Genomic DNA, 15,084 nt, shown 5'->3' with positions numbered 1-15,084 from the left:
TTAAAAGCCAAACATGTTTCCAAACAACACATCTGAGAGCACTGGCGAGGATTTGTTTACACCGCATTTCTCAGCAGCAGCAGAGCCCTACCAGTTCCTCAGACAGGATGAGGCGACCTGAGCTGCAGGGGTACAAACCCTGCCTTGCCCAAGGGGCTGCCCAGCGCTCGTCCCCAGGGCAGAGGAGCTCCACGAGCAGTCAAAAGCCTCAGTGGGAACAAGGCTCAAGCGCCCTAGGTAAAACAGTGTTTTTGTTGATAAGCTTAATATTTCCTAAATAAAACATACGTGGACAAAACATGTTAAAGAGCTTTTCCGCATCCTATATTAAAGTGAATTAGTGTATATGGTATTTTTTTCCTCTTTATAACAGATGCATCTAAATAATTTTACAAAATATTAATACCAACAATAAAAGTGCTCACAATTTTATAAAAAGCAGCAGCCTGAATACGTAGGGTTTATTGACCCTCAGCTGAGAGACTGAGCACTCAGGCGCTGGGCAGCACGGAGCAGGGTGCGTGAGGAGGACACCCCACTCTGCAGGGATGTTAGCGCTGCTCTGCCACGGCACGAACGCCCGATGCCAGGACAGGGACCAAAGCCCTTGTGCGAAAGCTCTGGGCGCCTGATCCACCGACGTGGCTATCTCAGTGTTCCTGTCCGTCCTGTCCGCTTGGTTTGGACTACCTGGAACTAGCTCAAAGACACCTCAGTAGCACACAGTATTGGAGCATGGAGAAACTACTCTGATTCAGCTTCCTGCACATATGTCCTGCTAGAGTCCTTACGGCACCACAGCATCACTGCACCTGAATGGCTTTCCGCTGCAGAGATAACTAAAACCCACTGCCAAGAAAAATAAACAAACATACACACAAACTTAAAACTCATTTTCCAAACTGTATACTTTTTCCAAATAAATGCCATGTTAGCTGTACCTAGTAACAGGCAGGCATTTAGCTACCAACAGATCAGACTTTGAAACACGTATTAACACTTCACATAAAAACAATACAGTACTAACATACTTGCCACAAAATTTTTCTTGATTATTCTTGTAAGAATTCAGTGCATTAACAATCAGAGCTTTGCAAAGGAAAATACAGGGTTCTAGCACTGCATAAGAAAATGCCCTGCAGGGTCAGACTAGTGGTCCAGCCAGCCTAGTAACCTGTGTCCAATAGCAGTAATAAAGATGCTACTTAGGGAAAAGACACAAACTTGACTGCTTTTTGCAGTCCATCCCCCGTCCATAGTTGCTGTATTAATGATGTTTCAAGGTACAGTGATTTCAGCTGTCCATTAAATTGTCTAATCCTTTTTGAGCTGGTGATACTATTGCCCTCTCTACCTGACGTGACAGCAAATTCACTGCCTGAAGTTTCAGAAAATGAAGGTGTACTTTCTTTTATCTATTTCAGACCTGATCTCCTACTAGTTTCATTGAATGCCCTCTAGTTCTTGCACTGCAGGATTTGGAGGACAACAGTTTCATGTTCAGCTTTTCCATCACTTTTATGATTTTGTAAATCTCAGTGACATCCCCACTCACAGCCTTTTTCTCTCTAAACCGAAGAGTCCCGGCCTTTTTAATCTCTCCTCGCACGACAGTTGCCATTTCGTTTGATCATTTCAGTTGCCATTTTCTGCACCTTCTCTAACTCCACTATATCATTCTGGAAAAGCAGAGAACTGTACACAGTACCCAAGATACAAGCCTACTCAGGTTCTACTTAGTAGCAAAATGACGCCTGCGATGAGATATAATTGGATGAGAAAAATCTCCACTAACCTCAAAAATCACACGTGACTTCCAGGGAAGAAGAAGTTTCTTTCAGCAACAGATATAATTCCAGCTAATATACCTGGCAAAGGAAGTTATCTTTGCTCTCAATAGTTTAGGATTTCTGTTCTAGGGCAAGCCAACACAGAAAAGGCTAAGTGTGAGTGCACTGTCCAAGGATCTACATCCGGAAGAAACAGCATAATATTTTTAATAGCACTTCCTGAAACACCTAGACTTCCTGGAATTGCTAATTAAAATCCCAGAGGAACTGATAACGTTCCCTGTCCATCCAAGCCTAATAGACTGCTTCCCTATACCACTGTGCATCTTTCAGGGAAGAATTTTAAAGGTCTAAACTGTTCTATACCAATGCTCAAGAGCTTTGGTCCACTTTCGTAGCAATAAGCTATGTAGTTTCTCTTGGTGCCTTGGGCCAAACTCCCTATAGCACAGCATGCTAGCAGCTGTTCCTCCCCGTTCCCAAGCTAGATGCATTTAGGTGGCACATGTTATGGCTAATCAGATATTCCCCTACTTTAAGGTTACTTTGTACCATGCAGAAAGGCTGGAGCGGAAACAGGTTGGGCTTTTTTCCTTCATTTTCATCTCAACTCATTAACTTTATGAAAGTGCTTGGGTCAAAAAGAGGCATCAATAATAGAAGCATATATGCACAACCTAGTCTCAAAAGAAAAAAGAATCCAAACCCCAGCACAGGGAACAGAAGGAAACATATCCTTGTTCCAGCCGCCCAAGCAGTGAGGAGACACTGCAGGGATCTCCCCGAGACTTGCCCTAGCACAACGTCACCGCGAGGCAGCCGCAGCCTACCTTGGCCTCTCTTCTGCCACCACGCACCCAAGTCTACCAGCAGGAATCTACATGGACACAGAGGCCACATCTCCTTGCAGCCGCCCAGAAAAGCCCCTGTCTTGAAACGGTGATGGGATGGATGGATCCCACGGCCTTTATCTGGCACTTTTGCCAAAGCGCAGAGAGGAAGATGAGGCCCCATGTTCCCAGTGCAGTCCTTGCAGGAGGAAATGAGACCTGGATTTCAAGAAATTGATAGCAAACTACCTCTGCAAAGCAGAAGATTCATTTTCAGACACTGCACATGAGAATATTTTATATAAATGTACTTCTGCAGTTTCCTCAGTGGTAGAAAGTTCCCACTAAGGTCAAAAATACTTATATATATCAATAATTTTACACAAGAGTAACACTGCTAGACTAACACTGATTTTAAGGAGACTACTCACATAGTGAAGATGTTCACGCACATCTGCAAGAAACAGCCATGGAACATTAACCTGGCAAATAGCTTTAGCTCTCTCAAACACAAAAGCTTTCATAATAATATATTCTGCATAAAATCAGATTATAATTTAACCTGCAAGGTCGTCAGTATGTTCCTTTTTCAAATCTGCAAGTACTAGTTTCAGGGAGGAAATCTGTGCCAAGGTATATTATATCTGCTATGGCAATAAATTCTTCATGGATGAGGTTTTATATATAAATTACCTTCATTTACAGTCTCAAAACGCTCTTCTAAATTTTATGGGATAATATGAATTATGAGTGCCCCTGTATTTCTTGTAGGTATAATGTGAGACAGATTTTTTCTAATATATGCAAAAGATTATGAAAGTGAGTTTACTCTGCACCTCTCTCTCCCCCCATGTTGAACAAATGCAGTAATATGGACTGGTCAATTGCTTATGAGAAGTGTACAGCCTGTTATAAAGATATACAAGTATGAATTAGGTCTAACCAGGATTAAATATGAATCACATGCTTAAAGAAAAGCATTAAAAATATCTGCAAGTTTTCTTCCAAGCCTTGTAAACTTAGATTTCTTAAACTGTTATTTCTTGGTTTAGTTATTGGTACATTTATGGTTTGGCAAAGTAACTCCTTTTAAGTAAACTGTACATTTAAAGTGCACAATTCATATTTAATTGAAGCTACCATTGTAATCTTTACAAAACTTGGCTGGATTTCACTGGCTGAGCTTTAGGTATTTTGCTGGTTCTGCTGGATTTTTAAAACCCTAGAGAACTGGGAATGGAATGAGTCTGTTCACTATTATTATTAGTCTCCAGTAAATAGTGTTGGGGACCCACTGGAAACTACATCCCAGCCATTCTTCATATATCCGTTCAGCACTGGGCACTTTGGATTCAGTTCACACACAACACTTGCCTCAGGAGCAGAGTTCCAGGTTTCCACAAGAGCTCTAATTTCAGGGAATCACTAGCAACATTGATAGGCAAATAGCACCAGAACCCCAGTTCTGCAAACTGCTCTACCCCCGCAATCTCCAGTGAGCTCAGTAGTTTCAAAGACTTCTTTCTAGAGAACAGGTCCAGAGTTAGTAATTCTTCTGTGAGGACACACTCTTGCTCCACTGTATTAACTGGCAACATCTCAACACCACTTCGCAATGCACCTACTTGCAGCCACTGAAACTAAGAGGCGAAACAAAGCAGGAATAGTGCAGGCAGTATGGGAATGGTTGCCCTTCTCCCACGACAGTGGGGGAAGAATCATGCATGAAGAGTCATCAACAAGATCAGACAAAAGAGAAAACACTGAATCATATTAGAGTAATTACCAGAAAATAAGACTTCTGTAAAATATTTGCAATCAGCCAGTTTAGGCCTTCAGGCTCAGTCTTGCATTGGGCTGCGTGTAGCAGCACCACCCCAGGAGGTGCTCCAGGAAGAGCCGGTGACTCAGTCACAGATCCTCCCTGGCTCCCTTCCTCTCATACAGCAAAGTAATTTCACCCCATCCTGAACGAAACGTGCTCCCACCACAGTCAGTACAGACAGGTATGGCTCTGCTCCCCTGCTCATGCGACCGCGAGGGACACATCGGCCACCAAGACCCCATTGTCCCTCCTCTTCTGCCTCCCCACACCCAACACGGCTGTCTAAAGCAGCCATATGGGACACATTTACTTCCCGCTTCTGCCCGGAGGTTCTACTAGGGACAGCAATAATCTAGCACAAAGACAGCATCAGCATGAAAGAGAAGAGAATACTATTTAGCAAGAACATATGCTGTCACTAGATAATGATAACCACATTTAACGGGTACAAGTGTGAAGGCAAAAACTTCAGACTTTCCCTCTATTTTCAAAAATAGGGGATGTTCTAAAATAACCAAATACATCTGCAGACACTATGCTATTTATGGTATAAAACCACTATAATTAAATGCTAAATGCTGATTTCAATTATTTAGCTATGAAGCAATAAAATAAGTGAGTCCCCTTTAAATGTTATTTTCACAGAGTAATAAAACAATACAAGAGGGGCTAAATGACCTGTCAGGTCCTTAAACATCCTTGGGTGAGATGTGCAATTAAAAGTACACGGATTCTCAGGCCTCTAGGGCTGTGATTAGGCTCTGTCTCCCTCAGACCCACATTTTTGCTACAAGCCTGCAGTGCAGCTGGGGGCTAGCATATAGAAAAATAGGAGAGGGAATTCCTGTCCTGACTGGACCAGAGTCACCATGTCACCTTAAAACTTGGGAAAAAACAAGGCTTATATGAAGACTGAAAATATGAAAGATCTGAAGCAGTGAGGTATTTCAGTTCACCTTCAAATTAAATATATTCTAGACAGTGGCTACTCTAGACAGTGACATGCACCCTCACTGAAGGACCAGGGATGTGTTCACTAGTGTTGGAAAACCTTGTGAGATTATATTAAAATATCTGTTTACTTGGAAAATGAGTTCCAAAACTTAATCTTTATTGAGAAATATCACCTGAAATATAGGAAATAGAAGATATATATTCTAAATAAGCTATCTGTCATAGAGGGAAAAAAAAGGCTGTAACAGTAAAATATTAGTAATTCTATTCGGGGGCTAAATTACCATCCTGGATAAAAGTTGGTGATAAAAACATCCAGCAAGGAGGAAGGAAGCGCTATCGAAACAGATGCTGTACCATCCTTGAAGAGGATGCAGCGCATGCTGTCCTGACAGGGAACACCTCTGTCAGCCAGCGAAGGGGAAGCGGCCAAGCTACATTCCCCCCTTTTGGGGGCAACCAACGTTGCTTCAAGCTGGGACTCCCAGCTCAAGTGCTGTCAATGTGCCCAGACATAGGGGGCAAAATGATGGGTGGACATGGTGCTCCTAGACTACCTTCATCCTTGCTGTGATCTCTGCAGAGCTGAGAGGGATGGTATTGAAAAATTCTTCACATTTGGCAGTCCCTGAATAAAATTTTTACAACAAAACAGAACGCAGCCCACTTCCATTCATCTGACAAACTTTCTTGCTTTTCTAGGTAGATTTTCAGCGAAATAAAAAGTAAGCTGCAAAATTTCCATTTCAAACATCCTGTAAATTAGATATGTTTGATTAATCTTTGCTACCTTACGTGCTTCTCCTTTACTGAGAACAAACAAAATATAGCCAGTTGAAGAACATGCTTCCAAGCAGGAATAGTGATCATTCCAACCCCCAGCTCCATCTTTATTATAAATAAAAAATGAAGGTCTTCCATTAACTTCAGTGGTTGGGACGGAGTGGGAAGAATGATGTGTTAAGCTGCAATGGAGGAAGTACATACGCCAACTGGAAAAATTGACTATAAAAAGCTTTTCTTACATAAACACAGGAGGAAGTAACCAACACCCTCAATTGTTGAAGTGAAAGGTTGGGGGCCTATACGCACTACTAGAAAAAAAAAGTAAAAAGGAAAAGAATTCCTGAATGTTTCACATGCTCCCAATTACTCGCAAATTTAAGGGTCCTGTTCACTAAGGTCAAATTGTTACCAACAGTGGACCTGTCAAATCTCATGCACTGAGCATAAAAGCTCTATAACAGTGTCAGGCCAGAAACGCTCCTGCAGCTAAGACTGTATATCACACAATTATGCAGCACAGCACCATGGACTCTCTCCCTGTCTGTGACCTATTGCAAGTTGGATGGAGAGCCCTCTGGCACATGGGAGGCGAGTGCAGAAGAGAGGCCGTGGTGCTGCAGCAGTGTATGTGCCACTGTGGCAGGCCACCGCTGCTCAAAGAGGCTCTAGGAACCAGCAGTGTCCCCACCTGCACTCCAGGAACGCATCCCTCCTGTCACACGGCAACACGTGTCTCCAGCAGGAACCAATGTGGCATTGTCTCACATGTCAGAAACCAAAAGAACCAAATGGTCTAAAGGTGTTAGAACTCAAAAGTACTGCTTCATAATGTCAAATGGGTCCATCACAGAACAGAAAATTTATTAGAGCAAATGGCTAAATACTAGCAGGCCAGAGATACAAATTCAAGCAAGGCAGACTGAGGAAAAAGGAGGGAGACAGTGTGTGAAGCTGGCTGCACAAATTATACCTCCTCTGGAAAGGTCACCACATGGGCCTGTGTGCTGGGGAAGACCCAAGTGGAACAAGACATTACTGATACAGGCTCACACACTTCCATGACCCAAGCGGCAGTCCCATACACCAAGTGTTCTGATCTCTAGCAGACATAAATCCTCAAAGGGAGCTACATCCAAAAGAGAGCTCCCATGATGATCTACTGCCACTTCAGTATTCTCATATTTTTTCATTAAGGTCATTTTCCTTATCCATGAAAATATATTGGCTTATGGCATTTAACAAAGTTGTAGCCTTCCAGTTACAGAGCTTGAACTTGTCAACAATTATTTAGTGAGTGCAGGGGAGCCAGGTCAACACATAGATACATAGTACATAGATTCTACTAACCTTTAGAAAGCCATTTCTTCCTCAGCTAAACACAGTATAAAAGAACACAAAGCTGACCTCCAATTAAGCAGAAGTCTGGACTTCTAATGGACTTGTAGCTTCAAGGTCATTTCACTTAAAAATTTCTTACAAGGTTTTGAATATCTATCATTTATAAATCCCTACAAATTAAAAACAGAGAAGACGTCATACAACATTCAAGCAAAAGCAGATAGCCCACGTCCTCTCCACCCCTCAGAACATGTTGTTTTGGAATCTTTGAAAGTAACACTGTAGAAACACCACATTAAATGCACGGACAACACAGACCTAACAATCTGGGATAAAATTGCATTCTTCTTCCTCTGCTGCATACTTAGGGAACACGTTAGCATTGCTTTCCGCAGGACAACAAAGGTAAAAAGCTCTGATGTAGCTTAGCACTTTAAATGCCAGGATAGCCAATGCAGCAGGAGCAGATCTGCTTTGTCACTGGTATTAATGGCCAACACAAAACAGGCAAGGATACTAGGTTCTTCAATATATTTATTTTTTAGAATGCACAAAAAGTTGGAAGCTTTGATAGGCCATTTTGCCTCCTGATCTTGAATTCAGATTTCACAGCTTTACCTACAAAGCTGTGCACAGACGTGGCTCAGATCAACCTCGTTCCTAGATGTCTCCTGTTCCCCCACATGTACACATGCTCACCTTATCAAGCCTCTGCATGTCTCGCTGGTTTCCTCTGCATTACACGTGTCCATGGGTCTTCTACAAATTTCCATTCTGCAAAACTTACTGATCCTATACAGCACAGCTCACCCTGAAAACACTTAAATCCTTGATGCCTCATATCTTTTTTTCAGCTCTACTTCCTCCTTACACTAAATAGGATTTTTTTTCCTCCAACAGTCTCCCCACTTTCTCATGGCAAAATTGGCCCTGTAGACTGTCAATTTATTATGAGATGCTCCTGCCTATTTATTTGTATCTGTAGAGTGTAATCCAATTCTATAATGTGAAATTTAAAAAATAAACACACCCTCAAACGCTCTCAAATGCTATAATTCTCCTGTCTCCAGTTTTCAAGCAGTTACTTTTTTGATATTCAAACTCAAATCCTGATGATAGAAACTTGCATTTTAAGGAGAGGCAAGTAGAAATTTCTCATCAACTGAACAAGCTGAGCTATGCTTCTGGGTATGTATTACAATCTCTTTTTTGCATCACACCTACTCTACTAAATATACAAAACACAGAGCAAGTGATAGTTTTGTCAGCCACCAGCTACTCAAATGAAAAATTATTAGGCTTAGAAAAACAATAAAAGTAGAAGCCAGCTGTGCATTTGTTGGATGAAAATCCCAGTGTCTCCCGTGTTAGCTCATGTGCATTTCAATTTCTGGGAAGAAAATAATGGGAGTTTCTCCACCCTTTCTCATGTGAGCCATAAAACAGATTTATTACCTAGGATATAGTCTGTGTTTTCTCCTGAGGAAAAAAGAAAGTGGTGGAACAAGTTCATTTTTTTCTCCTCTACAACTAGGATTGTCTTTATAATAAACACAGAGCTAAATTTTGGTATCATATAGCCCTTCTATTTAATGCTCTGGTCACACTTTTTACCTTCCTAAATCTTGAAGTGTAGCATTTTCATTTCAGTGGGGAATCTACAGCTGCTCCAGCTGTCTGAGTGCAAAAAGTCTGTCCTGAGATTCCTATCTGGTATGTTTTAGAGCAGAATCCTTCCCTCCCCTAAATCAAAGAAATTTGGCTTCTACTGAAAAGCTGTGGAATAACTTAAAAACTGTTAAATATTGGTCTATTTTTCTTTTCAAATAGTTCCAGCTCAGCTTTACCTTACTCCCAACAGTCACCCAACAGCTCTGGGAAACTCAGGCTGCAAACTTTAGGGCAGTGTTGAATCTCACCTGAGAAGATTTTCCTGTACAAATTACCACTTTTTGACTGTCACAATCACCTTCTGGCCTTTCAGAATAAATCATGAGAGAAACAATTTGCTGACTAAGAGATTTTTTGCTCCTAAGACTCTTCATTTGCTTATGGTGTGATGCTACAATTCTAAGTTTATCTGAAGACCTACACTGGCAAATCTGTTTATAGAAAAGGAGCTTTCCCCAACACCTTGCACTTCTGAGATGCAGAAGAGGCTGATTCATATTTTAAATGCTTCTGAATCATGATACAAGCTGGATTCTGCAGTTTAATAGCCTGGAAACTTTCAAGACTAATATATGCCTTTTAAAGCAATATCCAGTAATACTATTTTTTTCTTCTTTTAAGTAAATCTATTAATTCCATAGTATTTGAAGCCTAACTGTGACCCACAATCTACTCTTATTAAGTAGCACCTACTGTTTAATGAGTCACTTCTCTCAACAGGGCAACTCTGAAATCTTTCAAAGTTCCAGTTCTTTCAAATAATCCCACTGCATATGAATGCTTAGAGAAAGTCATGAATGACAGTGAAACAATTCTGAAAAGATGAGTTATGCCATCATTAGTTGCATATAATTAAAATGCACCATAGGAGATGCATTCATTACAATTGTGAAAAAAAAAACTTATGAAAAGCTAAAAATCCACTTTTTATCACACAGCTGTGCCAACAGAGCTCAGAAGAAAGCTGTTTTGCTTGGGCAAAAATTGGGTAGTTCTTTTGCAGAGTTCTTTCTTTCTGATTGCTCTGTGATCACTTTTACTGCTCCACAAAGCCCAGTAATTTGGGGGGAAAAAAAACCCCAAACAGTAGTTAAAGTAGTTTTTAATCTACTGCCAATTTGAAACCCTTAATTCGTATTACCAAGTATATTCTAGTGGGTCAAACTGTATTTTTACAAAGAAAGCATAAATCCATCCACACTAAATTTTTGGATCCAAGCAATATTACCGCTACTAAACTTACCTTTTTTCTTTATAAAGACATACATACAAACACGTAAAATTGCTGAGATTTCAAGTCTGTGCAAAAGTAATGTATCAGCATTACAATTCATAAAAGGTGTTCAAACAGGAAAGTTCAACCCTTCCTTTTTTAATCATTACTAAATTTCTCTTCACAGCACCAGAAAACTGACTTGCATGTATCTATAACCCAGTGTAGCTATGGCAAAACAATTTATTACAGAAGAGTAGTCATAGTAGCTATTTTCCCCATGAAGACAATGCCTAATAGAATAACATTTTGGAAAGCAGGAATCTTCAGCATTAAATTCCCCATATAAGCCAATTAGCTACAACTGACTGGTTTACGGTTCTTACTGTTCAATGAAATGGTATGTTGTTATGGCTGAGCTCACAGAGAAATAACACTCAAAATAAAAGGTATGCAAACACAAGACATGATACAACCAGATGTACTGCATGATACAGAGCCAAAATATTGTCTCCTTAGAATGTGAGAACATATACGGGTCAGTAGTTAAGGGGGGTCAGTAGTTAAGGGTTTCATTGCAAAAAGGAATTCACAATATTCTAAAATGGTCAATGAGGCCATTAAGGTGCAACATAGTTAGTCAGCATCAGCTCTCTAATGCATTAAGATTCTAATATTGTAATTCTAATGCTTAAAAATAAGTTTTTATACCAATTAACCAAAAATAGATTATATCTGTGAAATTACAAGCTGGCCTCTACTCCAGTGCATGCATCAGCTACATTTTTATAAATGATAACGACACATTCAAGCAAGAACTAATCAAGTTAAGATTTCCTGATCACAGGATATTTTTACAATAGCTAGGAAAACAACTTTACCTGTAAATCAATAAAAATGTGAATAGGGGTCATTAAGACAAGAAGTTATCCCAGGAGTTTATTTACAATCTATCTATTTTGTTAAAAATAAATAAAATGTCCTCTACATTCCATATAACCTATACAGAAAGGACAAATTATTAAATGCTTCCCAGTCACAGACCCCTCGTGAAAAGCCTCATAGAAATACTACTAAAAATGGGGTTTGGTGGAGGGAGCTTTGTACAAATGATAGACAAATCACAAAGAAACTGTACTAACAAGCAGGAAGAAGTGTTCTGCAAAACAACTCTCAGAGAGTAACAGTTGCCTGCAGACTTCACTCTCGCGTCTTATATTTTTTCCAGAGCACATACCATAACTGTTTTGGAACTTGTTCATTTCAGAATGAGCCTATTGATTCTGAATATTGTCTACTTTAAGCTCTGGCATATAAAGGAGCTGTATAAGGCATTTTATTTATTTTAATCAAGTACTCCTAATGAGATGAAGAAATATATATAATAAAAGAATCCAAATTTCAGGTATCAGTATGTAGGAGTCATCCAAACAGTATAAGAATACGTTCAGAATACCAGCTAAGTCCATAAAATGCTACACAGCAAGCAAAAGCGCCCATGCTGAGAATAACTGTAGAGTAGACTTACATCTCACACATTTCATAAATAAATCTGTAATACTTCGCTGCAGAATCAGACTGCCAGTAGAGGGAGCAAAAGCAAGTAATCCCTGCTAGCAGAAATCTGAAAGTCCCAGTGCTGCCCCTCAGTGAAAAGGGAGCAGCACGCCCAGGCCACGTACTCTGCGAAGAGAAACGCGCAGCGTTGATCTTCCTCTTTCCTCACTAACTGAAGAGGTCTGTGAAAAATCTAGCAAGGCAAGATTTCTTCAATTTCCTGATAGTAATCAAAGGAAAATCTGATAGTAGAATTTCTGATAGCAATCAAAGTAAAAACCCAGGGACTCTAGTCAACCTGTGTTGTGAGTTCTGTAGATTTCAGTAGGCTATACCTGAACAGAAATCTGCATTATTTGCATAAAATTACAGTGCATTAATTATACAATCATAGAATAACTCAAGCTGGAAGGGACCTGAGGAGGTCTCCGTCTGACTTCCAGCTCTGAGCAGATTCAGCTAGATCAGATGAGGTTGATCAGAACTTTATCCAATCAGACAAATAGGTTATTTTTTCATATTACTATACTACATGTATTATTATATAACAATATTATTTTTTACTTTTGCAAATGTTTTTAAGTGAAGACTCTTTAAAAGTGAAGACACTTTAAAAATTGGTTACTCTCAACAACTCTTGGTGAGGACTGTAGTTACAATTTTGCAGATGGGGAGGCACAGAGGAAGGAAAATCCCACCTAAGGTTGTGTTTCAATTGAGAGCAGAATTGGGTACAAAATCTGGGAGATTCAGTTTCCTGCCTCACCTTGATCTACTGCTCAAGCAGCAGCATCCACACCAGGGCAGGAGAGACAAGCTTGTTCACTAGCACTTACTTTTAACTACCTTAAAAAAGCTCATTACTGTTGGTCATAAAATAAAAGCACACAGATTATTATGGAACAGTTGTAAAATTCAATATACCCAAACTGTAAGCTCCATTACAACTAGGTTTGGTATTTACAGCTCACTGATATTAAACATTTGATAGGGTATGTTCTGAACTCAAAGCTTAGCGCTACAGCTGATGGCCGAGACGCTGCGCAGGCACCCTCCAGACAGGCCGTTTGAGAAGAGCAGCTTAGCCGCAATTAAGCGGCCGCAGATGGCAGCCCGAACGGCTTTACCCAGCACAGCCCTTGCGCAGGAAGCCGGCTGCACCTCCCTCGAGCGTCTGCCTAAAGCATCTCCCCCGGCCGGGCCAGCCCCGCGCGCCCCCTCCAACGCCGCTAACGGAAAAGGTAACGGCTGCAACGGAAACCCGGCGCCCCGCCCCCCCCCCGCGCGCCGCTCAACGGTTGCCGTGACGACACCGCCGCGCGCGCGCGCACCGCCCCCCTCCCCGCAGCGCCACGCGCCCCTCGAGGCGGCGCCGCGCCAGTGACGGCGGCACGCCCCGCCCCCGCCAACGTGCGATCCTCGCGCCTCCTCGGCGGCAGCGCGCAGGCAGGGCTGCCCCCTCCCTCCCTCCCGCGGCCGCTCACCGGGCTCCCGCCGCGCGCCGGGGCGGCGCCGCTCCGCTGCGGGCAAGCGGCTCCGCGGGGGTTTTGAGAGAGAGCGATCACTCGGCCTTCCTTGCTGTTCCTAAGGCGGCCTCCGCGCCACCAGGCCGATGCAGAGGAGCGCCGAGCGGGAGCGAGCACGTGATGCCCGCGCATGACGTAGCGAGGGCTGGGGGACAGCAGCGAGGCGCGCATGCGGCACGCGCCCGGCGGCCGTTGGTGCCGCTCGGCGGAGCCGCGCCGGTGGCGGGGGCCCCGGTGAGGGAGCCCCGGGCCGAGCTGCCGGGGAGACTCCCCTCCGCGGGGGGGGCGCCGGGCCCCAAGAAGCCGCCGCAGAAGGAGCCGGAGCCCCCGGCGCTGCCGAGGAGCGCCTGGACCGGCAGGAGAGGGCAGGGGTGGCCGCTGTCCCGTCAGGTCGTGACTGGCGCGGGGGGCCGCAGCGCTGGTCCCGTACGAGGTCTCGTCGGGGGCTGCGTGCCAGGTCGTGCTGGTAGACCTGCTCCCTGCTCCTGCAGCCTTTCGTTGGTCGGGAGCTGTTGGCCAAGTGCTGGGTTACCGCGTTCCTGAATTCACTTTCGTCTGCTGGCTGCCACTGCGAATCCGTATTTGTTGTGGGATGAGCACCTCAAATCTCTCCGCCCGACATAGCCACCCTTAGTGTTCCAGGTGCTGCCTTGCAGAAGGGAGGAAAAAGCTGATCCCTGAAACGGTTCCAAAGGGAGGTTAATGGTTAGGTATCACAGTTGGACTCAATCAGGCAACAGTTAAATAACCCAATGTTTACTGTTGCTATCAGAACAAAAATGCTGCATGTGGGATTGGAGCTGTACCCTGCTGACACACCTGTCCACCCTCCTCAAACAGGTGATGGCAGGCTCTCCTGACAGCACTCCAGAAAAGCATAATTTCCCCCTTAAGAGTCCCCTTTTGCTCTCTGTCTACACCAAGACCTGCTCAAGGAAAACAAAGCATGATTTGCTTGTATCACCTGTCTCAGAGAGAAAAGCTTCCTCATTTTATGTAGCTCCTCAGAAGGCTACACTGCTATTATTTGAGTTAGAGAGACTGGTACATCATAAAACTAATGCTTTTCACTTTTCTTGCTATTTTCGGCTTTGGAGCCAAAGAGCTTTTCAAGGTTAAATTACACCTAGAGTACCACAGTGCTGTTAATAGGTGTTACTCTGTTCCACTTCCATTGGTGCAATCAAAGGCATGCAAATTTTAAGTGCGTATGTGAAGGTAAATCTGGGCCTAGTTTTTCTCCTCTAATTTAATTATTATATCAAACCCATCGCGCATAGGATTCCTGAGACCGTGCTGTAAAGGGCTGTCAACTGGATTCAATGGTTGTGAAAATGCCGTGCGCTGAGGAGGCTATGCTTTTCAATATTAAGAATGTCCTAAATATAGATACATACCTTCAGTATTGTATAAAGCACAAATACAGCCCTGTTTTCCTACATGTTTTGCTGAAGTGATTTGAATTAAGAGATTTAAAACAGCAGATCATGGCTATAAAATTGCACGCGTAATGAAACCACATGTACAGCATACCTTCAGGTCTTTAATTTGTTAGGAACTAAATGTTTATTGGAATATGATGCAGTTAATACTC

At 42.6% G+C, this 15,084-nt stretch overlaps 1 protein-coding gene across 2 annotated transcripts in view; it reads right to left on the bottom strand.

Annotated features, from left to right (window-relative positions):
• GNB1L (G protein subunit beta 1 like) overlaps positions 1 to 13,676 on the bottom strand; it is a 43,378-nt gene extending 29,702 nt beyond the window's left edge. Inside the window, exon 1 of one of the 2 annotated variants that reach the window (XM_026106887.2) lies at positions 13,449 to 13,676. In XM_026106887.2, coding sequence (XP_025962672.2) covers positions 13,449 to 13,661 — 213 coding nt within the window. In that variant the 5' untranslated portion in view covers positions 13,662 to 13,676. Of the gene's footprint in view, positions 1 to 12,730; positions 12,755 to 13,448 lie in introns of those variants that run through there. The other variant, XM_026106886.2, reaches the window with a different exon arrangement.
• Positions 13,677 to 15,084: the final 1,408 nt, after the last annotated feature.

The sequence above is a fragment of the Dromaius novaehollandiae genome, chromosome 17 (assembly GCF_036370855.1).
Source record: "Dromaius novaehollandiae isolate bDroNov1 chromosome 17, bDroNov1.hap1, whole genome shotgun sequence".
Lineage (NCBI taxonomy): Eukaryota > Metazoa > Chordata > Aves > Casuariiformes > Dromaiidae > Dromaius > Dromaius novaehollandiae.
The sequence above is the reverse complement of the archived record's forward strand: the minus strand, read 5'-3'. Positions and strand labels throughout refer to the sequence as shown.